General features: G+C 34.3%; 3 protein-coding genes across 12 annotated transcripts in view; 2 read left to right on the top strand and 1 right to left on the bottom strand.

Annotated features, from left to right (window-relative positions):
- LOC101222081 (putative membrane-bound O-acyltransferase C24H6.01c) overlaps positions 1-10,194 on the bottom strand; it is a 14,615-nt gene extending 4,421 nt beyond the window's left edge. The window contains exons 1-12 of one of the 5 annotated variants that reach the window (XM_031887291.1): positions 10,055-10,194; positions 7,739-7,868; positions 7,577-7,635; positions 7,278-7,459; positions 7,125-7,173; positions 5,615-5,718; positions 5,432-5,496; positions 4,303-4,373; positions 731-790; positions 466-579; positions 167-291; positions 37-88 (exon numbers count right to left, since the gene is read on the bottom strand). In XM_031887291.1, coding sequence (XP_031743151.1) covers positions 37-88; positions 167-291; positions 466-579; positions 731-790; positions 4,303-4,373; positions 5,432-5,496; positions 5,615-5,718; positions 7,125-7,173; positions 7,278-7,459; positions 7,577-7,635; positions 7,739-7,868 — 1,011 coding nt within the window. In that variant the 5' untranslated portion in view covers positions 10,055-10,194. Of the gene's footprint in view, positions 1-36; positions 89-166; positions 292-465; positions 580-730; positions 791-4,302; positions 4,374-5,431; positions 5,497-5,614; positions 5,719-7,124; positions 7,174-7,277; positions 7,460-7,576; positions 7,636-7,738; positions 7,869-8,951; positions 9,840-10,054 lie in introns of those variants that run through there. The other 4 variants (XM_011658660.2, XM_011658659.2, XM_011658661.2 and 1 more) reach the window with 4 other exon arrangements.
- Positions 10,166-21,795, top strand: LOC105435791. Of its 6 annotated transcripts, XM_031887287.1 has the most exons (21): positions 10,166-10,304; positions 10,834-10,956; positions 11,251-11,476; positions 12,170-12,192; positions 12,412-12,581; positions 13,149-13,250; positions 13,350-13,410; positions 13,816-13,907; positions 14,131-14,226; positions 14,533-14,587; positions 14,696-14,792; positions 15,357-15,543; positions 15,866-16,031; positions 16,112-16,155; positions 16,603-16,672; positions 16,752-16,856; positions 16,940-16,965; positions 17,109-17,955; positions 18,056-18,105; positions 18,211-18,332; positions 21,697-21,795. In XM_031887287.1, exons 3-21 carry the CDS (start codon positions 11,435-11,437, stop codon positions 21,733-21,735), a joined length of 2,394 nt encoding a protein of 797 aa, XP_031743147.1. In that variant the 5' UTR covers positions 10,166-10,304; positions 10,834-10,956; positions 11,251-11,434; the 3' UTR covers positions 21,736-21,795. The 6 variants fall into 6 exon arrangements, with proteins under 6 accessions (XP_031743147.1, XP_031743146.1, XP_031743145.1 ...); XM_031887286.1 differs by lacking the exon at positions 21,697-21,795 and having other exon boundaries at positions 13,819-13,907; positions 18,211-18,616; XM_031887285.1 differs by lacking the exon at positions 21,697-21,795 and having other exon boundaries at positions 18,211-18,616.
- On the top strand, positions 21,697-25,452 carry LOC101205663 (transcription factor RF2b). Its single transcript, XM_004139979.3, has 4 exons — positions 21,697-22,415; positions 23,827-23,959; positions 24,533-24,617; positions 24,704-25,452. Exons 1-4 carry the CDS (start codon positions 21,814-21,816, stop codon positions 25,072-25,074), a joined length of 1,191 nt encoding a protein of 396 aa, XP_004140027.1. The 5' UTR covers positions 21,697-21,813; the 3' UTR covers positions 25,075-25,452.

The raw sequence follows: 25,452 nt of genomic DNA, 5'->3' as shown, positions 1-25,452 counted from the left end.
TTTCTATCAAGATAATCGTTTGTGTTGTTATCTTACCCCATATCCAATAATGAACACGTCCAGTGGAGATAGTTGTTTCCACAAACCACTGACAATAAGATAAAAAGTTACTACACTGTTCAAATAGAATAGGAGCTGCTAACACCTCTGTTTGTATATAATTCACCTGATAGCTAAGGCATTGTAATGAAATAGATGCGTCATTAGTTCCATTAGGAGAAAACTGAATGTCCAACGTAAACCATACCAAGCCAAGTGTCTAAGTCTGTAGTTATTCTGTGGCACATCTAGCTACAAGAAAATAATGAAATTTCAGCCAATAGGCAACAAGAAATAATTACTCCATCTTAAAGATCTTTTAGTGAAATTTGGAAATAAAAAAATAAAATGAACCAAAACCATAACTGCAAATGGAAGGGAAAGGAAGGTTAAAATAGAATCAGAAGCATTCAAATAAGGGTAGACCTGCGAGGCAAAGGCATTAAAGCTAACAATTGGCCCAGCCAGATAAAGAGGCGCATAGACCAAGTAGCAGAGGTATATGGTAAATGTAAATTTGTCATCTTGGACTCCTTTTTCCTGGGTAAAAAGACAAGTATTTGGACGTATCAAACAAAACCCTCAGGCCTCATCATTTTGATGATCCAGTAACTATAAATAATTTTTTTTTTTTTTTGAAGAAAACTAAAAGTAAAGTTATACTTCAACCTTCAGTGAACATACAAATAACCTGTAAAAGTTGGTAGCAAGTTCCTCCTGATCTACAAACCTCGCAACGTTGACTATGCTTCTGCAATCATCAAAATCTATACAATAAGAACAGTTTTTTTTCCTTTTTTTGGAGGTGGGGGGGGGGGGGGGGCAATGCATTTTCGTTCAGAGAAACCAAAATTTTTGTGCTTGTTAAGAATTATAAGGTTAATGACTAAAAGAAGAAAGAATCACAAGAGGAGATACAATGAGATCTAATTAAGTGGACTAGATATGCTTGAGGAAAAAAATAATGACTTCATCGACAGTCTTGAAGCAAAGATAGGATAACAGTACACTCACTCTAGTGCAAACAGAAGCAAACTTGATAATCAAACTTATTTTTAAAAAACTCCCCTGTTTTTCCTCTATCATAAATTTTAAAACCACAAAGAAAATGCACCAGTGGCAACCTAAGAAGCAGGAACACAAATACGACATGACACAGCGACACACCATATTTTAAAAATCTAGGACATGACACACAAGAACACATTTATTAAAATATTCATTTTTAAAATATATATATCATTTTTACAGTAAAAAACATTCATAGTAAATGAATTGATGCATTTATATGCTTAAAAGACTTAACTTGATGTATTCCATTCTAAAAAGTTATTATTGTCATATATGTGTCTTTTTAGTCTACTCAACAGTGTTCTATGCAAGTGTAATACATTTGTTGGACTAGCAAGCGTCCAATAGGATACCAAGTGTCCGACGTGTATCGGACATGCACACGCTATCCAAACTAAACTGTTTGTGCTTCTTAGGTGGCAACTAGAGACCTATTTGGGAATTCCTTTAGTTTCTCTAAGGTAAGATCTCTCTCCCCTTTCTCCCCTAACTAGTTGTCGGCGTCTCCTTCCAGCCAATTCTGACGAGTTTCAAAACACAAAATGGTGGTAGTTAGCTGCAAAGTAAGATGGTCGCACTATTGCATTTGGAATGAGGAAGGTTGTGTTCACATTGAAAATATGGAAGCTTGCATAATTCTATCAGTTTCTAAAAACCTTCTCCAATGGATTTTGACAGCATTATCTGAGTTACTAAAAAAACCTGCGGATGGTTATTTTAAAAAATTTGGCAAGATTGACCGAGGAAGATTGAAGATTTCGAAGTTCAAAGCAAAGATTGGTTGGGTCCTAAGCCCTGATTATTGGCCTTTTTCAGAACATCATTCCAATTTAAGAGTGTGCTAAGGAGAAAAACAGGAAGGTTGGATGTCTTTTTGCAATATGCTGAATAAATTTGTAGCAAAAGAGGACTGTGTCAAGTGGTACTCAAGTAATATACCCAAGAACCCCTCCCCGTTATTGACAGACAAACCAAGCTATGCAGAGAAGGTTAAATCCAAGGACCTTAACCATTCAGGCTCACAGATCGAAACAGAGGAAGTCAGCAAGGCAGCTAGGCAAAGGGAAAAACAGTACACGGCCGGCCATTCCCCTCCCCCAACACCAAAGGCAGAAAGTCAGAAACAATGGGTGATCAAGAACCTTGAAGTCGCTCAAACGAAGTTCGATCAGCTCTGGATAGTTACTAAGCTTTTTGCGCTCGACAACTGAAGAGAAATTCGAAAAGTATTGGAATTCTTATTTCAAACTAAGATTGTTATTAGTCCCCTCTTTGATGAAAATGCCCTCATTAGTCTCAATCAAGGACTACATCAGTGGAGATGGAACATGGCAGTCAATGGGCTCGTTTCATCTTAAATTTGAACTATGGGTCACAAGCTCAAGCACAGTCGGCCAATAGTCACGAAAGGATTTGGAGGATGGTTGAAAATTAAAATTCTTCCTTTGGATTACTGGTGCAGGAGAACCTTTGAAGTTATTGGAGACCATTTTGGTGGACTTGAGCACATAGCCTCGGAGACACTCAACCTTACAAACTGTAGTTAAGCAAGAATCAAAGTCAAGAAGAATCTTTGTGGTTGTATGCCCTCAACGATAGAAATCAAAGACGCCAAGAGAGGAAACATCTTCTTAAACTTTGGTGATATTGAAAAGTTGAATCCGCCAAGTAACATAAGAAAGGTTCTAGTGGTTGAAGACTTTGAAAACTCCATTGACCTATTGTGTGAATCATGACAGCTTTACACAATGAAGCGGTTGACCTTGCCAGCTTTCCCCCGATTTTGAATGTTCCAAAACTCCATTGACCTCCGGGTGAGCCTCCTAATCCTAACTTTTTAGACTTCTCTATTATTCTCATTGTATGATTCTCTTGTACTTTGAGTTTTACATTAATAAAGAAGCTTGTCACTGTTCAAAAAAAATATTATTCATCAACCAAATCACTTTTTCCCTCGAGATTTGACAGTGTGTTCTGAGCCCATAAAAGTAGTAGTAAAAAAAAATACTAATGATTGTTGATTTTGGTAATAAAAACAAAACATCTTTAATAGAAAACAAACTACAGTGACAAATGGAACATACAAAAAGGTCAATTCCCATTAACAAGAATGAATGCAGATTCCCATTGAGTTGGATAATGCAAAAGTTGAGGGCCCTTGGATTGGGTGTTAAAAAAAGAAAGAGATTCTTTAAAAGAGGAGCTTGCTGAGCTGATTCATAAAGATCTTCCAAGTTGGGGTCAAAAAGCTATCGTGGGCCAAGAAGGGAGATTACAGTACATTTGTTTTTCCACATAGTGGCTAGTGGTAGAAGAAATAAGAACAGAATCGGCCCTCTGCTTTTAGAGAATGGGGAATACGCTAAAAATGAGAGATTAGCAAAGTGATTCTTTCTGTTTTCTCCTCTCTACAAGCTCATTGTCACAGATAAGCCTTTTGTTAATGGCATTGATTGGTGCCCCATCTCCTCTAGGGACGATGCAGATTTGGTGGCTCCTTTCTCTTTGGAGGAGATAAAAAGGGCTGTTTTCGGATGTGAAAGGAACAAATCCCCTAGTCTAGATGGTTTCTCTATGGCTTTTTTTCCAGGATTATTGGGATTTAATTAAGGGTGAGCTGGAAGGAGTCTTTAAAGAATTCTTTGAAAGAGTGATAGAACACTGATACAGTGTTTCTATTTTATTGATGCCTTCAACAGAATTACAATATAAAAAATGTAAAAGAACAAGTAAAAAAGACCCCTAAACCTCTGCCCTTCCTCTCTTTCAAGGAATGATGCAGCCCTATTTCTTCACCAAATTCTTCATACCCTTCTTCCCTCCCCAACTTCCTGTTTATAACCAACTAACTACCAACAAATCTAATTACCCTTTTACCTCTACCCTATACTAATCTAGGTATCCAACAAAGAGGTATTCTAAATCTAAATCAATCTATGGCTAAAACTTCGTGTGACTTATTCCTACAAAAGAAAAAGTCAAGAGTAAAGGAGATTCCATGTTTCTATTTGGGCTTCGAAACCAAAGTATTTTTGTAACTATTCTCTTGGCAACATTTTGCTAAGTTGGAAGCCTTCCTTGTAGTTGAATTGTTTGTGTGCTGATCTTTGTTCACCCTTTTTTATTTCATTATCCTCGATGAAAATTTATATCTTTATCGAAAAAAGAAAACAAGAATGAATGCAAATATACCTTCTGATCAAAACAGGAATGGTCATATGCCCAATGGTAATCATACCCAAAGCTTATCATGCGCAGAACAACTGTTGGAACCAAATTCAAATGAAACATTAAAATAGCAGATGGATATTCATTTCTATAGTTTTCAACACTATTTTCATAGGAAGAAAAACTTGTTGAACAAAGAAAAGGAGAATGAACAATTCTATAGATTTTTGCTTTGATTAAACATTTATCTTTCCAATTTTAAAGCAGCAATGACTGACTCACCATTTTTTTAAAAAAGGAACCAGCCTCTTTATTAATAATATTAATAATGAGATAGAAGCTCATAGTACAATAGAATTATACAATGAGCATATAAACCAAGGATCAGAAGGTGCATTTGGACATCTTAACCAAGTCGAAATCCCTTAGCACCCTTATCATATCCAAATGAGCTAAAACAAACAAACAAATATGTAATATCCAAAAGCAAAAGCAAAACTAACAACCCAAAAGAAGTACAAGAAATACAAAGATGGCCAATTAGGCTTATATCTCTCGCACAGAGTGATTCTTGAAATCCTTGGAGAGGGAGCACCGCGAGGAGGTATTGAAAAGACGACCAATGATTTAATAGATTTCAATTTCTCAAGTTATCAAATTATTTAGGCTCCGTTTAATAATGGTTTCCTTTTTTGTTATATGTTCTTGAAATTTATGCTTGGTTTTCCCAATTTTCCAAAGTTTTATAAAAAAAATAAAAAATAATAATAAACAAATAAATAAATATAGAAAGGAAATTACTTTTTTAAGTTTTCAAAATAAAATTAGTTTGATTGGTATGATTGATTTTAGATGCTTCAACACAAACATTATTGAGATAATCTTGAAATCGAAGGGACAGACTACTTCATACCATGCCGAACTTGGTCTACACACATATTATCAGTTCCCAAACAGAGTAGAGCAAACTCATTCGTAAAAATAAAATTAAAAAATTAAAAATTAAAACTAAAAGAGAGAGAGTACCCTGACTAAAATATACAAAATCACATGACATTCATGAGGCCGAGTTCACCAAATGATATTAATGCGTCAACTAGGATGGAACCACAAAAATAGGTCCATTATCAGTGAATAAAGAATATGAAATTACCAAAGTTAAAGCAAATCTGCCACCTAAATGTTCCTCGAAAGTTGTCCAAGTATGACCACCGTAGTCTATCCATGGTAAACCAAATATAAGTACTGGTAGTAGGTAATTCTAGAGAAGAAGACCAAAAAAAACTCTTTCAACCTCATTCAAATGTGCTTAATATTCTAAAATAACAAAACTCACCCAATTGTTGAGAATGAATAACCTTCGTATACACGATTAGAAAGAAGGAAATATAAGTTGAAAGTCCAGAGTAGATATAAAAAGAACTTTGTTCGAGCAAAAATCTGCATGAAGTTCAATAAAAAAAGAACTAGCAAAGATTACAATCATATCCATAAAATGACCAATGGCAAACATCAATATTGACAAGCTTGAAAAGGAAGTCCACAATAGCACAGGTACCTCTTATCAAAAAGTTCGATTTAAATTGCATTTGGGTCTCTGACTTCTCAAACTTAAAAATTTTACTTGAGATTTGCACGTGGTAGCATTTTTTGTCCCTCTATCAGTTTTTTACTTAAGCCAACATAACACCTGTTTTTTATTAAAAATGAATCTAATTTTTAATTATTGTACTTTAAGAAACATGTTTTATTTTTTCTTCTTTTTCTCTCTCTTATTTCTCCTTCTCCTTCCATCTTCTCCTTCTAGCATCAATGGCAATCCCCGTCGGCTGTCACCGCCGCTGGTGATTGCAATATAAACCAAAACATAAACTAAAGAATATGTAGGATAAATTAGCAGAACCCTACATCCTTGGTGTTTACCATTTGTCAAATGAAAAGGTGCACAACTCAACTTACAGGAACCAAACCAACTAACAAAGGCAAACTTCCCTCCCTCACATCTTGCCTCATGCTTACATTCCCGAATGTAAACACAATCCCTGGAGGCCTAAAATTATCCCTCTGGATACCTTGTCCAAAAGATAAAATTTTAGAAATTAGTGTTGGATGGTCTCCATTGTCCAAAGCTTCCCAAAATGATACAATGCATTAATATCTTTAAATTTGATCAGGACTTTTGAAGAGCTGATTTTAGTGTTCTTCCCGATTCCAAATACCTATATTGATGATTCAAGAATCTACTCTAGACTTTAGTCTAAATTAGGGAAAAGTGGTTGACAAACGGCAGTTTCTCCAAGGCCTTTTAAAACTGAGAAAGAGACATAAGTAATAAAGACGACATCATAGTTCATAGGCATTATTCATCAATTCATAATCTAAACCAAACAAAATCAGCTTAACTGAGTGCAAATTTCATCATAATGTATTCATTATGCACCTACATTCTAAACAATGACATTAAAAAACAATATCTTATTCCAAGTTTGCGACCTTCTTTGAAATCAATGAATCTAAATGAATTGCATGTTTAATAAGTTATTCAGGATAAAGTAACCCCTTGGTCAAATTGTTTGGACTTTGCTCATTTTCAAGCCTCTTCCTAGCAATCTTTATCTAAGTCTTTTGCTAATATTTTCATTCATAAAATTTGGTTGAATTGGCATGCTTTTATTTTCTTGGTTTAAATGTTGTTTTGTCATCATTTGTAATATTTTCTTTCGTTGTGATATATTGTATCTTGTATTTTTTAAAATTAGTTTCTTTAAATGAATCAATGAAAATTTTTGCTTCTTTCTAAAAAAGATAAATAATAAACAGATAAATGTATAGGGAAAGGTATAAACCTTAACGATAAGAAAATTGAGTGAGGCAATTGAGATGATGAATATCACACTGTATAAAGGAGGGAGAAACAGGTACATGTGGTTAATATTTAAAAAAGAAAAAGAAATAGTTTAATGTACAAACAGTATTATCAAGTTGTCTTGAGGAAATACCAAGCTTCATGGAGATACAAAAGGTAAGTGAAAGAAATTATAAGCCAGATAATTGACATTCCTTTAGCCCTTAGAAGAAACCGGGATCTCAAAAAATTTGCCCCCAAAGCGTAAATTAGGAAAACAGTGGTTAGAATGGGCAGATTTCCTCGAAAGTTTCTCCACTGGGCATCTGATAAATCCTACCATGAAATTTTTGAAACAACACAAAGCTTCACTTCTTCGAGGGTTAAAAAACCCTAGTTAAAACAAACAAAGAAAACAACAACAAACAATAGAAAACGAGATAAAATACACACATTGAGTCGGGGAGGAAAGATCCAACCAGAACGCAGGCCATAGAGTTTGACATAGTGTTCTGTTAATCAAAAAGAGCATAACACGAAAAAGGAAATGATGAAATTTAGCAGTATAACAGAGAAATATGAAACGCTAAAACAGAAAAAGATAAAACTGAGTACCTCGCGAAAGCTGAAGGGAATGGCGAATGATAAAGAAGTAAAATAATAATGCATAGAGAATCAGAAATCCTAGCTCATGTCTCCTCCAACTACTAGCAATTCTAGCATTGTACAGAGTCTTGTTATCCATCTGAAAACCAAGAACCAAAGCTAGATGACGCAGCAGCCCAACAGTTAGTTCTCTAAGCCAAAGCCAGACAATTGTCTTTCTTAACTGATATACGGACACAAGGTAGTAGAAAAGACTAGACCAAGTTAATAATAATAACAATAGTTTGGAAAATTTTTGCAAACACCCTCATTGGTTACTATTAAAAACGGTAAAAGAAAATAGACACCAAGTTACGTGAAAACCCGAGTACCGGAAGAAAAACCACAATGACTTTCTTATTATTTTCTCATAAAAACAAAAGATACGAGAAAATAAATGATAGCAAACTTGTGATAAAAAAGGAAAGGAAATTAGGGTAAATCTTTTCTTGGACCAAACCCACTAATTTTTAACAGTTATAAAAACACCTTGAACTCAGTATTACACACGTGACTCTCACATGACAGGATGGGCATATTTGAAACAAAACAAAAAAACTAGGGAGGAAATTCCTCTCTTCCTAAAATTAAAGAGTAAAGCTTAATCATCTTCACAATCAACAAAGACAATTGCATAAATTCTCAGCAAGAGATACAAACACGAAGAAGACTCCAACAAACACTCATCAAATCAAAGTCATGGATTGATGGTTCCTAGTTCTGCCAAATCACATCAATGGCAGACATCAAACTCATTTAAAAGTGAGAGAAACCTGACTAAACTTTTAGGATACTAAGAAAGGTTCAAGATCAGAAAGCCCAATTCATCGAAGTTTTCAATCAAAAGCTTGTGGTCAAAATCCCCTGACAACCATAAGTGGGGCACTACGGAAACATATTCGTGTACCCTTGAGGGAAGTCACCAACTTTCTTTCATAAAAATCACATATTTCATGTTTAAAAGCGTCAAACATGGTCGGAAACACATAAAGTCATTTTGAATCTTTAGTCGTCTTTTAGAATAACATTTCATTCAAACCATCCAAGTCATTTTCAATCATATTCGAAAACATTTCTAACACATAGTTCATAAAACAATCAAACTAGTAACTTTCACAATCATAGCATACTATAATAACATATATAGATTTATAATGAAAATGCTTGGAAATAAGCCACTTACTATCAACGACTCAATTCTCTAGAATTATAAGCTTTGCCTGCTTTGGTTTGAACTGAAAACAATGATTAAGGCCACAAAGTTATCCTCACATGTCCAGATGACACAACTATCCCCAAAACGTTCTATATCATCAACTCAAGCTATTTTATGACCCTAATCTTTCACTCCTCAGATTGAATTATTCCAAGATAGCTTATTTTTAGCATAGATTTTATCCTACATCCATCAAGCCTTCATATATAAACTCTTTGCATAAAAGGTACCCACGACTTAAGCCAAACTTAAGTCCAAAAATCACTTCCTAACTCCAATTAAATATCGCAACTGAAGTCACCAAAATTTACTTTGAAATATTTTTTGAAAATTTCAACCCCTCTCATTTTCGACCGACTTTGGTTTGATTTGGTCGGCCGGCTCGATTTTCTGGTCTGTCCGGTCAATCCTGCTCACCTCAAACAAGTTCTTGCCCAATCCACAAGAGAAAATTTTCCGATGACCACCTGTAGGAACGGGGACTCGACGCCAGACAACACGCAGCTGCCCGATGGCAACGCGATCGAATAAAATTGGTGGCTGGAATAAGCGACGAAAGAACTTCGCACACGTGTGACTTGCAGATCTCAGCGGCAGAGCATCACGAGCGACGGCAAGAACTGCAGCGAAAACTGTTGCTCGGATGGCTTCGAACGGCGGCGTGTAGCTGGGAATCACAGGCGAGTTTGTTGAGCGTGAGAGAGAGTGCGTCGAATGAGATAAATTTCTGGGGAGTGGGGGGCGGGGTCGTGCGTACCAGGAAGAATACGGAGTTAGTTTTGACTTGTTTTTACCTTTTTTCTTTTTCTATTGCGAGAAAGAAAATGAACATTACGCCTTCATCTTAAAACTAAATTCAATTCTGTCATTTCCTTACTTTTTCATTTCCTAAACCTATTATCCAAATGAAATTTATTTTAAAATTTCTCATCAAAATAATTCAATCTTCACCGAATATAAAATAGATTTAATTTTGTTTTACAACTTATACAAATTTAAAATAAATAAAAAGAGAACAAAATGAGAGATTACATTAACAAACAAAAAAAAAAATGAAATGACACATAAACCTCATATGACGGTAGAGAGAGAGGTAGAAGCAGTTAGAGAGAGAATAACAAAAATCTCTCCTATGATTTCAGCAAAATGTGGCATGACGGTAGTGAAGGTGGCAATTGAGAGAGGCAATAGCAAGTGTGGTCGGGCATTTGAGTGGAGCGATAAATCTTGTGTATCATGAAGGAAGGGAGACGGATTTCCTCCCTAGTTTTTTATTACAAATATGTCCCTACAATCACATGTTTAATCCCACAAATAATGGTAATCTCATCTTCATCTCTGCTGTGTTGAAATCTATATATGTCTCTTTCCACTCTACCGTTTGTTTGTCAGCATATACTCATTATACCTTAGGTTTTAATGGGTTTTCTTTTCTAAGAAGAATTAGATTTATTGGTTAGTTACGATTCAAACATATGCAAAATTCTCACCCTTTCATAATTTTACTTTCGCTTTTTCCATTTTGCAATGTCTATTTTGGATAGTGAGTGTAAATCCGAGCAAAGGGAAAAAAATTGCAGCAGTAGAAACTCAATCAAAATTTCATAAACAAACTAGGGAAGCAGATGAACGTGGTGATTTCATCTCATATTTTTAATGTTTCTTTACATGAATCAATTTGAATTGAATGTAACTATATTTTATAAATTAAAAAATAGTAAATTTAAAAGTAACTCTACCATTAATATATGTTATTTAATATTATTAATTTTGTCGTTTATGTACTTTTTTATTAATTAATTCATTTATTTTTTCCTCCGACTTTATTCGAAATATATTTATATTTCAGTTCATAACTCGCCGTCCTCTTCGCGCCAAGAACTTCGCTTCTTGCGAAGAGCCGTTTCGGCCAAAGGCATGATCACCATTTACAATCCAATAATCTAAGCATTTCTCGATTCATTGCCTTCAGGTAACATTCTGTTCTCCGATCGTCTCCTTCTTTCACCATGGATGATATTCTTTAAGTTTTTTTTCAGACTTGAATTACCAGAGCTATCCATATTGAGACGTACGTTACTGACTTGAGTATTCTTTGAGAATGAGAAATTGTTTGTGCCCTTGAATTCATTTGAGTACCATTTTTAGTTTGAAGCTATTTTGTTCGTCATCGCTCACATTTGAAATTGCTGCAAAAAGTGTAGATTCTTCTTCTTAAACTTTCCAGAAATTTACAATTCTACTCGTTATTTTTTCGTGTTTTCAGTCGCTCCTCGGATTGGCTTTAATAGTGCCAAAGAAAAGCGAGTTGAACGAATGTTAAGAAAAAGAATCCATTAGCTCAGTATCTTGTATCAATGAGTCATGGTTCATGAAGCCGTTTCCCTTCTGATAATGGTTTTCGTTTCCTCAAACAATCCATTAGCTCAGTAACTTAGCTTCATTTCAAAATGTTGCAATGGATGGGAGGTTCCAGGCGGAAAGTTACAACGGTAACTGTAACTTCAACAAACCTTACTTAAATTGATTGCAATTGATCAGTGTTTTTCTTTTATTAGCCTAGCCTGTTTGTTTTTCCTTTCAAATCCTAACTATTATTCATGAAACCTCATGATCAAACTTTTCCGTTTATTACTAATTAACAGTTCGAATGATTATATATAGCCAAGAAGTAACAACTAGCACGCTCAATGTCGTTTTTGTTTCCTCTCCCTTCTCTTCTTCAGCTAGCTTTCTACTTAGAAACAATCTATCTACAGGCGCTTTATGAAGAAACTAAAATGTACAGAATTAAATGAATGAATAAAAGTTTATAACTCGGTGGCTTTTTCACTTCAAAAAACAAGTGTCTGTTTCGGTGCATGGCTTTGTGATATAAGCAGGTCGTGCAGGCTCTAGTCAGATAAAGTTTATTTCTTCTCCTTCTAATGTGCTCTTTTGTGAGTCATGCATTGTCACATAGTTAGGCCGCAAACTAGTAGATTTACATCCAACGGCATGTGCTCCCATTTGTTTAATCCTTCGGTTCTTGAGTAATAATTCATATAAGTTCCTTCCACTGTAGTTGTATCTACCTCTCATTGTTTAAAATTACTCTTAAAATAGGGCTAAATTTTTATTATGATTCACAATATTTCTCCTTTTGCATGATTAATTTGATAATCGCATGATGGGGAACCATTCAGTCAAGGAAATCCACACAAAACAGGTAAAATAATTAGTAAATTCTCAATTTTCTGCAGTTCTGCATTTATTATTTCTTTTGTAATTTTCACGTCATTCTCAGATATAGAATTTGATAAATATGTTGTTTTGGAAATAGAGATGGATAAATTAGAACGCATAAATGCTAATACCAGGACATCTGCATCATCAGCTACCTAATCTCTAATTTCTCAACTTCTCTAAAAACTTTTCTATTATCAAGACAAAAGCAATATTTTGAGCAAAGAAAAAGGCGACAGCAACTGTCCTCTGGCTCAGAGAATTGGCATGATGCAGCTGACACAGGCAGGGAACAAAAAGAGCATCGGTCATTGGATATTATAAGTCTCCTAAATTTATCAACAATTCCTCAAAAGGACAAAGATGCCATCGGTAAATTGCAAAACTATTGCATTGAAGCACAGAACTTATTGTTCGTGTTTTTTTTCCTAAAGCATTTGAAAGTAGAAACTAAGGAATTTTTCCATTGCACATGCACTCCCATATAACGGTTTCACAGTTGCATTCTATAGAGATTAGACTAGTACGCAAAGCTAACATAAAATCATTTTTCCTGGTTTGTTAATCCTTGTCCCACAAGTTTTGATTCTCAGCAAAATATACTGTGTTCTTCTTAATGGAATGCTTGAAGTTAATCAGATATTTCAACGAGTGATCATATAATTTAGTATAGGTAAAAGGACGTGCATCTACTATACAGAGCAGTTTAATTTGTGATATTTGATCTGGAGTTTAATTTGTGGTGTTAGTTTGTGAGAGTGGACTTTGTTCCTAACTAAAAGAAATGGAAAAAAGAACAATACATGAACTCTTTTTTGTCCAAAGAAAAAAGTGATGTTTGATCAGAAAGCCACCGATTTTTTTCTGTGTTCCTTATTCTCTGTTGTTTAGTTGATGATTAATTACCTGTTGATATTCTTTCATGATGTTTTGTTACAGAGGCCAATACTTCAACGGTGCGGTCTCATTTCATGAAAGACCCAGTTCCAACCCTCTACAACATAGAAACATTAGAGAAATCTGGTGACTTTGAAAATAAACGTGATTTTCTAACTAGTTTTTTAATTACGGCTATGTCTATTCTATCTTAAGCTGTTGCATTTAGACCATTTAAGCTGAAGTAAAAGCATTGTTTTGAAGAGCAAATTGACGAAACAGGAGCGCCATTCGGCTATCCAGAGGACACTTTATCTCCAATGAAGTGAGTTAGAATTGTTTTAATAGTGTTACATGTGTGGAACATGTCATATTCATGCACATATTTCTTCTCAACTTTGGATCTGCTTTCATAGACTTTCAAACTGATGTAGTTACTAGTGAATAATCTATCGATTAACGCATGATATGTATATATGCATGTGTGTGTATTAGGGAAGAGTAATGTACTCCTGGATTTTAGATTTACTATTTTCCTTATAAAAGGAGACCGCCTCTTTATTAATATTAATATAATAATAATGAGACATGTAACTATGGATCTGGGATGTACTTGGGCATCTCAACTAGGTTCACACCTCCATAGCACCCTCATCATATTCAAAATTTTAGATTTACTATTGTTTGCAGAATTTTTGCTAAATAAAACATTTATTTTTTTCCACTTTAGCAGAAATGTAAGTAATGATCCCAACAATGGTAATACCGCTAAGAACAAAGTAGATTCTCAATCAGAACAGGGGAAGATATCTGTTGAGCAAAGTAAGCCCTGGCAAAACTCATTGAACTCTTGCTATTTTCCATCCTTTTTCCTTCTACATTGGGCTTTGCTGAAGTTGACACTGGAACTGTTCATTATAAGAGCTGCCATGGTATATAACCTTGCTTTTTATTTTTTAATTGTTACTTGCCTTTTGCCATCAGCTGCTCCCAATACTTTTGGTTAAAAAATTTGTGCCCGAACTCTAACATTCCCGTTTGTCAGGTCTTTCTGTATTTGATTTGCTTGGGGATGATGGAATGGCTGTTAAATACGAAGGAAGTCCTCTGAAAGAAGCTCATGTTGCATTTTCAGTCGATGGTACAGACTACTAATTAGAGGACATTTAATTTAGGATTCATGACCTTGCCCTATTCTGATGGTTGATTTTAAGGGGGTCTAAACCAAATTCATTCTGCTGGTAGACTCTTTAGACTGAAGAATGTCTTGATTCACAGAAACTCTCTCTGATCCCAATTACAAATAAAACAATCTTAAAGCATTTTACCACTACACAACTCAGCTAGTATACCAAGTTAAAGTGGTTCAAATTTTGATGATTTGAAACTAAAGGTACAGGATTGCCATTTCTCCGGACAGTTTCTAATGATAATGCATTTTTGTCAGGTTTGGGCAGAGTCGGAACAGAAACACCAGCATGTTCCCCGCAGCATGCCAGCAGGTATATGCTCGTTTCATGACCATAAAAAATATCCTTGATTAAAATTATAAAACTAGAACATATGAGATTAAATTTCAGCCTAATAAATATTTCCCACTGCGATGGCAGAAGCTTTTCTTATGGCTTCTCATCTCATCTTGAGAGAGTGCGACCTTGGAACCCCTCTAAGAACACCAAAGTGTTGGATGACTTTGAACTTGAAGGAGTAAGAGCATTTTGAGATGCATCTTGCTACATTTGTTTGATTTCATATAATTCGCATGCTATCAATTTTTTCTGGTGGAGCTATAAGATTGGATTCTTCTACTCCTAGCGGTCTTTTTCTCGTTATCTTGTATGTTCTGCTTAGATTCTGGCACCTCATGGAGTTCTGTCTTTAAATTCAAATTATTGGTGTTCTGCCTCTAAATGGAAAAGCGTGCTATAAAGTTATCTGTACATTATTCTCTAGAAGTTAAATAATGTCTATCTGTTGTATTTCTTTAAGTTAATTATTAAGAGTGGTAAAGAAAATAGACAGGGAGTTACGTGAAAATTCGAGTACCGAGAGAAAAACCATGATCTGACTTCCTTATTAATTTCTAATATTACCAAAAGATACAAGGGAAAAATAAATAGACAACATTGGAAATGAAATTAGGGTAAATACTTCCGTAAATTCTAACATTGATAATTTGAGTCTCATAATTTTCAGTTAGAGTAGAGTATCCTTAACGTGTTCTTAGTTATCTTGAAATTATCAATGATCATATTGATACACAAAATGCAGGATATCAAAATGCACTGTGATGATGGTTCTTTAAATTATTCCTTTGACATGATGGATACGTGTGATAATCCAAAGAAGAAAACACCTACTAAGACCCATTTCCGTTCCGTTGAAGATTGTAAAAGAAATGAACATAGTAGTAGAACTATCTTTGATGGCACGGATGGAGAAAGAGATGGATATGGAGGTAATTTTTTTTGTTCTCTTATTCATCTTTGTCAAGGTTTGGTGCAAGTTGGTTCATTTATTACAACCAAGTTTCTTGTATCTTTGAGAGTTTTATCCTTCAAATTCACTTTTTCCTCTTAATGTTCCAATTGGAACATGCATCAACGAAATTTGATTTTGTTTTCAAGTAATCCTTAAAGATAGTTTATCATTTTTTTTCTCTGTATTTGTCAACTGGTATTGTACTATTCCACAGACTTCTGCTGCTTATCCTCCCCGTGTCAAATAATCTGATTATTAGTTTTCCTTTTAAGCTATTTTATCTCACTATCTTCTACTAGGTGGATTTAACTTCTTAAACGACAACTTTCTCGGGGAGATGGAATGTGATCTCTTCGAAAAGACTCATTTTAATGAAATTGGTAGCGTTCCGTCTGATTTTTTGAACTATGAGAAGTATGATATATCAGGAAAGGCATTTGGCAGCCCGTATCTACCAAAAAAGAGGTTTATGTCGATGAAAGCTAATTTCTAAGGTTTTCCCAAAGTAAAGAAAACTTTATTCTGAATTAAATATATATGTGCAGAGTTGCAGGTGCTACAAGAATAATGGACAAATTCAACTTATTTGGTAATCCCCCCAAGAAGAAATGTATACATACATATATAGAATAATAACAGTAATACTAAAATTAGAGAATCTACGTAGATGTTTAGTGAGTTTTCTCTTCTCTATGATTAATTTGCTCTGGTGAAACAATCAATTGAGTAGATTATGCCTCGTTTATTGTCAAGAATTTTTCTACCAATATTGAAAACCTACTAGAATGTGTAACCGTGTTTATGTTAGTGACTCTGTAGGGTATCATCTGCTTGCTTGTATCCATCAAAATTCATGTGTTGGATGATGTCCAACGTGCGCTTCTCGTAATTTGGCTAGGAAATCTTTAATGCTTTTTCTTCCTTTCTTTTCCTTCGTTTAGTTCTTGACATTTTATTTCAATGAGAAGTTCAAATTTTTTTGAAGCTCCCAGTAATAACCTGATGGACACTTAAAAGCTTGATCTTTTGTAATTAGATCCTGTCGAGTCAAGCTTGAAGCACCATACCTATGGATATGATTATGATTTAATGGCGGATGTAAAAAGGTATTCAAAATTTCACATAGAATGTTATTGAGGTGGGTAAAGCATATACTTATTGGGCAAGTTTTGTCTGTGTTATCAGGAATCCGAAAGCCACAAGGATTTCTGATTTACAGGACAAAACGCATCAACGAGATTGGTTTTGCTCTATGGAAGACGATGTCACAGACAACTTCAGCTTGTTGAGGTCAGTAAAACAACTTCTTTTATTTTTATTGTCTTCCTTTCCTCTCACTCCGACTGATGTGTCAGACTTCACCTTTTTGGCAGTGAAGAGTCTTGTTCAACCAGTGCAGGTGATATGAGTTTGCTTCTTATAAAACAAGCTTCAAACTCAGTTTGTTGGAGAGCACATATATGCATATATATACTCTCTCATTTTCTTCTCATGCTGATCAGAACAAGTCGACTGGCTTTTCTTCTCTGCTATGTATTTCAGTTAGGGGTGAGCCATTCGATAGCACACCACTAAACTCAAATCCGAAACAGAGCATGAGAAGAGCGATGGATGATGATGCTGGCCCTGGGAATAGTTACAGCGTTAACAGTATTTACTCCAGGGACCCACATTACAAAATCAAGGACGAAGAGCCAAAAAAGTATGTGAGAGAATCAAATTCATCGAAATCCAATCCAGTCCATCACACAAACTCTCCTTTCATGGAAAAACCACAGACATTTAAAACCTGGTCGTTTGAGAAAGAATTTAACTTCAGCTCTCCATGTCAACGTCCAGTAGCAGATTGTCCATTCAGAGGCTCTATGCCTTGGAATGAATATCCCTGCACCGAGTCATCTCTTCCCGAATCCTCCTTCACAAACAAACACGTCGAAACTGTTCCTCGTCCTTCTAGCACTCCAATCTCCAAAAGACCTTCCTTTCATCCATCAAATATAGCGACTGCAGTTCTCGAGTGCAACCCGTGTTCAAATTCAAAATTTGTACGCACGTATACCAGCATGACAGAGACTACAAGTTCTCATGGAGAAGATCAGATTTCTCCTGTACTATCAGCTCAGGGAAGTGTAGGTACGTGTGAAAAAAGTGGATCCAAAGCTCCATCATTAGGAAGTGAAAAGGTTGATTTTCATGAAGACAAATGCAACAGAATTAGAAGCAAGGTCTGTGTAGAGGACACTAACGAAGATTGGTTGGATGATTCGAATCTTGAGAGGAAAAATTGTGATAGCATCAGAAATGAAACGGAAAATGAATCTCCAGCAGTGGAGAATTTGGAAGCCTCCCATGATTCTGACCTTGTAATAAACGGTGGCAAAACCAACAAGTACGTAGCTGCCATTCTTCTTCCTTTGTCCTTTTTGTTCATTATTCCATAGTAAACTGCCCTTTAGGTCTCTACTAAATAAAGTTTAAATTGGGCCTAGATTTAACCCTGATGATAAAGTTTCTGTTCCATATTCTAAAGAGGAAAAGGGTAAGTACAATTATTTTCTTTGTTTGTTTTTCTCTTTTCTTTCTTATCTTGCATGGTAATTCAATGGTAGCTATAGGATTGATGAGGTACACTTGTAAAGTACAGAAGTAGAAGATGTTAAGGTAGAAGGAAGAAAGAGGAGGAGCAAAAGTTGCAACATGGTGGACTCATCTTCACAAGTGATGATGCTTGAAAGTTATGTTCTTCAGCTTCTCTTCGTGCAAAAGGTACTTCTAAAACAAGCATCTTCACAGGATTTTATAAAAAGAGCATGAAACTTCTACTCTTTAGTCATTTTGAATCTTGATCACCATTTGAGATTTGGCCCTTTTCATTTTTACTCTTCATCTACTGAAAATTTTATAGTTTTGTCTGAATATTACGCGCTTTTGCCTTGAAGTTTCTTGTATTATAGAACTTAGTTTTCAGGGTGTCAATAAATTGATGATAAAGAGTAAAGACATCTCATTTGGTCCATAATCTCAATTTCTCGTAAAGCCTTTTTCTTTTTTGTCATCAACCAACAACAGCTCTAAACTGTTGTAGGGACCCATTGGAATTTGGGTGTGGGTCTTTTGTCCAAATGTGGATGGTGTTATCTTTTGATTTTTAGTTATCTTTGTAAATACTAATTAACTCTAAAATAATAGCAATGGATCCCACCTTATTTCCAAAAACATGCTCTGATGTAACCCACTATAAATAGAGAGTATGAAATTTTTTTCATACTCTACAGTAGAGGACTTTTACCTATTTAAATCATTTTTTTCGCCTTCCATTTATTTTTATTGGGTTAAATCATACAAAATATTAGTGATTTTTTAATATGTTTCAATTATATTTGAAAAGTTTCTTTCTTACGTTTGAGTTTCTATATTTGTTTCAATTTAATATCCTTCAAGAATTTTTCTTAACGTGAAAACTAAAAAGGGTTGCGTGCTATTATTTACAACACCACTCATGCAAATTGAAATTGGTGTGATAATGTGTAAAATTTGATTAGGGAAATAATATACATCTTTTTAAATAAAATAAATGGTAACAATTTAATTCTCAAGATTATCTTTAAGAAACAAAATTTAAAATTGAAAGATAAAATTTAAATTTCAAAGTGTAAATGCTAACCTTGTCTCAAGGTTGAAATAGATTTATTTTAACCTTTTAGTTTAAAACACGTGAAAATTTATTAGAAGAAAGTAAGCAAGTCTTCGGTATATCTTAAGAGTCAAGATGAATCCATCTTTTCACATCTCCTATGTAAAAAATATATAAAATAACGAGTATGTAGAAATTTTCATTTCGGTATAGTTTAATTTGGACAATTTAGTGGAATAAACAAATATAGGTTTTACCTTTCTATTTTCAGATGCCTACTTTAAGACTAATCATTTTTTCAATTAAAATGATAACATGGAGTAAAGCTTACTTTTATTTAATTGATCAAAATCATTTTTCATTAAGTTAAAAATTGAAGAATTGTCATATGGTAAAAAAAAATTAAAATTATTTACAAAATATAGCAAAAAAAAAAAAAGTCATATGAGATAATTTAATGATTTTGGCAAAGTTGGTAAACAATTTCAATTTATTTGCTTAAGCTGAAAATGGTTTTAAAGAAGTATGTTAAAATTGTTGAGTGACTAAACAACTAACCTATAATATTGTTTAAAAAAAGCCCTCGAAACCTTATTTTGAAATCTAAGATTTCAAAATGTTTTTTGATTCTTTTAATTTTAAGTTTTTTTTTTTTCAGTTTTTTTTTAAATTTTTTTTTATTAATGGTCGTTCTTACCGTTGAACTTTTAGAAATTTACCATAATTTCTTTGATCTGACATCTACTTTTGTGATGGAATTGGAATTATGCTCATATATAGTAAACTATGGTGTTGTTATTAATGTTTTGAAAATCAAAATAAAAGTAATGGACTGAACCTGAATATAATACATGTTCTGCCCCAATCCAAACGCAAACATCAATGTGTAGTTTTTTAAAAAGTCAGAACCAATAAAATGGATGTCTTACAAATTTAGGAATCATTTCAAACGTTGAAAGAAAGAAATATGATGAAAATCAAATCTAAAAAGATCAAACGAAAGATTTTTAAAAACAAAAGAATTGGACTACTTAGAATTCATACCAAAATTTTAGCCACTTTGTAGAAGCCCAAAGGTACATGTGAAATATCAAAAAAGCCCACACAAAATGGAAGAAACTTAAGTAACAAAATAACAGACACCATTTCATTTCTTAATGGAAACAAAACTTAAATCTAATCTACATTTTTGGAGCCTTAACAGAAACTATTACCATCTAATTGCATATTAAAACGAATACCAGACTCTTTCATTCTTTTTAATTCCATTTCTTATCTTAAAAAGCTTCTGTATATGATTAAATCTTCAATCTTAGAGTCCTGATATTTCAAAGTGTATCAGATACGTATTTGATTGTAATAGCTTCTTGAAGGAATAAGTCAAATATATACTTTTTTTTTACATTTTTTAGATGAATTTTAACAGCAAAACTCGTATCTAACTTGCTCATACAGATATCATTGTAATTACTAGCCAATCAAAAGAAAAATAAATATATAAAAAACTTCAAAAACTAAAATAAATATACTTAAAATCATATATTTACTCAACCTCCTTAATCGTTGGAGGAGTGAATTAAGTATATTTATATAATTAATTTGATATTTTATTCTTTTATAGATTATATTAGTATTTTTATGTTAAATAAATGAATATATATGTGTTAGAAAAAACATACATGTATATTAGTTTTTTGAAAAATTATCAAATTGTTGTATATGATGCATAGTCCTATCACTAAAACTCCGTTTGTGGTAAATTCTTGAAAACAAACACGAAATCAAACAAATCAGACACCTAAATTTGGATAAAACTCAAAATAATATGCAACCACGTAATTTTAACCATGAAAATCACTCATTAGGATCTTACCAAATATGGAGGCAAAGACAAAAACTTTTTACAATTTGATTGATTTGTTTCTTCTAGATGCTTCGTTGTCTTGTCTTTAATTAATTTTTCGAGTGATATTTTTGATAATGTGATTATTTTGTTTAGTGAACAAGTATCCTCACATTTTGAAAATATTGCAATATTAACTTTTTTTTTTTCCTTTAGAAATATGATTGAAATAAAAAATGAATAGAATTTGAACAAAAATGAGATAGGAAATAGTAGAGTAGGTGAGATGTTAAATGTGATGGTTGGATTATTGTTTGAAACTTGAAAGAATCTATATTTGAAGGGTATATTTAAAAGAAAGAGAGAAGTTATTTGTAATAATAAGTTACCAAAAAAGAAAAGATAAGAAAAGAAAAGAAAAAGGGTAATGGTATGAAGATGATGTATTTGTATGGAAGACTTATCTACGAATCTCAACAATCATGAAACGCTGTCGTTTTGGGAAACTAACAACAGCACTCTTAGTCGAAATTTAGTAAAAATAAAAAAAATGACAGTTCAAGAGCTTTTCTTTCAATATAGAAAAAGGGGAAACGATATAGAGATATATATATATTTCTTTTATTTTATTTTAAAATAACTTTCCATTGAAGAAGAAGCCGAAGCACATGGCAGAGACAATGAGATCTTAGACAGAAAAAACTCAAACAAGAGAGATAGAGAGAGAGAGAGAGAGAGCCCTAAATTTTGGGGCAAAAAAGGTGAAGAAAATGCAAGATCCACCACCGCCATCAAACCCTATCCCCACTCCTAATTCCAATCAAATTCCTCCACTCAATCTTACACAACCGCCCCCCAAGACTCACAAACCCCCGCCGCCGCCGCTGGTCTCCAATGCCACGGCCGCGCCTTCTTCATCATCCATTTTTCCCAATGTCAATGCTGGAAATGCCTCATTCATTCCTAGACTTGGTTCTCATCATCGGAGAGCTCATTCCGAAGTTAGTTTCCGGTTGCCGGAGGATATGATGGATATTTCCGGGTCGGATCCGTTTAATGGTGGTTCGTCCACGGCGAGTTTGGAGGAGATCGGATCGGAAGATGATCTGTTTTCGACCTACATTGATGTGAAGAAGCTTGGAGGTAATGGGGGAGGCAATTTTGTGGATCATTATGGTAATGGTGGATGTGAAGGTGGTGCTGCTGGTAGTGAAGGGGAGAAGACTTCGAAACCAAGGCATCGGCATAGTGTTTCGGTGGATGGAACGACGTCGTCGTCCAGTATGTTTGGGGAAATTATGGAAGCCAAGAAAGCTATGCCTCCTGATAAGTTGGCTGAGCTTTGGTCCAGTGATCCCAAACGCGCTAAAAGGTTTTTCTTCTTTCCATTTCTTCTTAGTAATTCTTTCGCTTTCGAATTTCGATCCATTTCTGTTCGATTGTTCTTCTATGTCTGTTTGCTCTGGCTAGATTGTCGCCATTTGTTATGCTTTTGAGTTCTTATTTTCAACAATTTTCAGCATTCCCGTTTTGCTTCACCTAAGCTAGATTCTGAAATGAGATACCAAGCTGATTTTACGCCATAATTCTAGCTGATTCAACTTCAGTCCCTGCTCCACATTTTGGTTTTCAAATTTTCATATTCTTTGTACACTAGTTTCTGAATTTATTATTTTTTTTAAAAAAAAGGAAACAACCGGGCTTGGTTAAATTTATGGATCAAGCTGAGGGGAAGAGGGATCTGATTCAATTTTTAATAGGTTTCATTTGAATGTTTCTTTTACATTCCCAGATCTAAGCATAATTTCTTTTCAAATTATTATCATAATCTGTAATTCAGTCGGCAATCTCCCCTATGTAGCTTGGATTTATTTCTTTAGTCCGGAATTTGGGGGTTTTATGAACCATTCTGCTACATGACATAAACAAATAATCATTTACGTGATTTGAGTAAAGCTCTAGAAAGGAACGGATGCGAGAAAAAAAAAAGTTGAGTCAAATTAGGCAGCTTTTAAAATGTATCCATGCACCTCTATCCCCGTATTTGTTCATGTATTGTTATAAAACATGGTATCTAGTTGGATTATTAGTTAGGTTTTTTAGTTAGTTCACCTATATGCGGGGCAAGTGATTCAAAATTTCAAATCAAATACCGCTTAGTTGAAAGTAGCCAGCCATAACCGAAAAAACCAGGCAAAATCGCAGTCGGTTGATTCGGATGCGATTTTACAGGCCCGGAAGCGGACCAAATGTCAGTCGGCTTCAATTCATCTGCTGGCACGTCGATATCCAACCCGAGCCAACTAAAATCCTAAATTTCCTTCTTTTCTGATTTCCAAATTCTTCTTGTTTACCACGTTACGTGTCTAGGGTCCGGTGCATGTAGCGTGTGGCATCGACCTATATTTAATTAACATGCTATATTTTGTTGAATTGCCAAAAAAGTAAACAATTTATTATATTCAGTGTTACTCCGATTTTCAAGATGTGAAGGTCAATACTCGAGAGTGCATGCTTTAGGGTAGTTGAACTATGTCCAATTAAGTTATCATTTAGTAAAGATGAAGTACGTATTGTTTTAAATCATCTATTTTGTTCCTTCTCTCTTTTGCCATCAATATTCACACAATTTGGAGATGCCTATATTGGTGGTTAAAGATGATGATTTCATTATATTGTATGATTTTCTTCATCTCGTTATACATAATGGTTTCACTTTTAACTAAACAAAATTATGAAAATCCAAAACCTTCTCCTAATATCATTGCTGTTATTATGTTTAGGATACTGGCCAATCGACAGTCAGCTGCACGCTCGAAAGAGAGAAAGGCACGATATATACAAGAGTTGGAACGCAAAGTGCAAACCCTTCAAACAGAAGCAACTACTCTATCAGCTCAGTTGACTTTGTTCCAGGTTTGTTTCTATTAATATAAATTTTAGCTTCCTTTTTCCCCAGATTTTTCACTGACTTGATCTTTTGATGGAATGCATTCCAATTGTGACAAATGATACGTAAAGTCATTGTGATATATGCTTGAAACGTATGTTCTTGGTTGAAAAGGGGGGCTGCTACTTGGTTGTAGATTTTGAATTTTGTTATCATAGAAATTGAAATGGGTTAAAATATCGTTTTAGTTCAAGTCTATGTAATTTCAATAAATCTTTAAATTGAATCCATCTATATTAATTTTTACTGAAATTGGTTAAGTAAAAATAACAATTTTTAGGTGAGAAAAGCGGCGTAAAGGAAAAATGTTTTAAAAAATTATAGAGAAAATGGAAAAATGCTAATAGAAATTTTATTTTTCTTTTGAAAAAATTAAAAATAAAACCCTTAATGTAGGGATTAACACTTAAAATGTCATTTCACTATCTTGACCTTCAATTATATGTGATAAGTGATAACAAAAGTGGGCCATGATATTGTCATCAACTTAGAAGACAACTTGGAACTATGATCTGACGAAGATATATCATCTTATACAGCGAGACACAACGGGACTCAGTACTGAAAATACAGAGCTTAAGCTTCGGTTACAGGCTATGGAGCAACAAGCCCAATTACGTGATGGTGAGAATTATATTTCACTACTTCTACGTAATTGTAAAGCTCAAAAGCTTTTGAACACAGTCGATATCTCCGTCTTGTTTATGCAGCTTTGAATGACGCATTAAAGAAGGAAGTTGAGAGGCTTAAAATTGCTACCGGGGAAATGATGAGCCCGTCCGAGTCGTTTAACTTGGGAATGCATCATATGGCATACGCCCCATCATCTTTCATTCAACTTTCGCAGCAACAACCAGGATCTACTGGCCTTCAAAATATGCAAATCCCTCCATTTGGTCATTCTCCATCCAATATGTCTACCCACCCGTTGCTTCCATCAGATTCTCATTCTCTCTCTGAGGTTCTACAGACCGACTCTCTCGGTCGATTACAGGGTCTCGACATCAGTAGTAAAGGATCGTCGCTTGTGAAATCCGAGGGCCCTTCACTCTCTGCTAGTGAAAGCAGTACAACCTTTTGATGCAAAAATGGTTGCTGACACGCTTGACCCAACTGACTTGTTGATGATTCATGTGATTTAGTATATTGTTCATAGATCGACCTCCACTTATTTAGAGAGTTTCTCCTTCCAATTCAAATATCATTCATTTGATTTGTATTTAAGTACTTTTTTTTTTTTTTAATTATTCTTAAGGGGGATTCTTCAAATGGGTTTCGGTGCGTTGTTTTGTTTCGGCATATGGAGCCTTGTTGTTGTGTTCATGGGTGGCTTGAAAGCTTTGTTGGAATGAAATGAGTCGTGTTTGATATCGGGATGCCGATCGTGTAGCCTTCTTTTATTTTTGGCTTGTACTAAATGACATGTTGTGAGTGTGCAGTCATTGGTAGATTTTGTGCA

The sequence above is a fragment of the Cucumis sativus genome, chromosome 6, assembly GCF_000004075.3.
Source record: "Cucumis sativus cultivar 9930 chromosome 6, Cucumber_9930_V3, whole genome shotgun sequence".
Taxonomy (NCBI): domain Eukaryota; kingdom Viridiplantae; phylum Streptophyta; class Magnoliopsida; order Cucurbitales; family Cucurbitaceae; genus Cucumis; species Cucumis sativus.
The sequence above is the reverse complement of the archived record's forward strand: the minus strand, read 5'-3'. Positions and strand labels throughout refer to the sequence as shown.

Bases quoted from the DNA above. Each gene is read 5' to 3' on its own strand.
- LOC105435791 (XM_031887285.1), top strand. From the start codon at position 11,435: ATGTTGCAATGGATGGGAGGTTCCAGGCGGAAAGTTACAACG. The intron at 11,477-12,169 runs GTAACTGTAACT...GGAACCATTCAG, and splicing joins CCAGGCGGAAAGTTACAACG to TCAAGGAAATCCACACAAAA. The intron at 14,227-14,532 runs GTACAGACTACT...CATTTTTGTCAG, and splicing joins TGTTGCATTTTCAGTCGATG to GTTTGGGCAGAGTCGGAACA.
- LOC101205663 (XM_004139979.3), top strand. From the start codon at position 21,814: ATGCAAGATCCACCACCGCCATCAAACCCTATCCCCACTCCTAATTCC. The intron at 22,416-23,826 runs GTTTTTCTTCTT...TATTATGTTTAG, and splicing joins GATCCCAAACGCGCTAAAAG to GATACTGGCCAATCGACAGT. The intron at 23,960-24,532 runs GTTTGTTTCTAT...CATCTTATACAG, and splicing joins CTCAGTTGACTTTGTTCCAG to CGAGACACAACGGGACTCAG.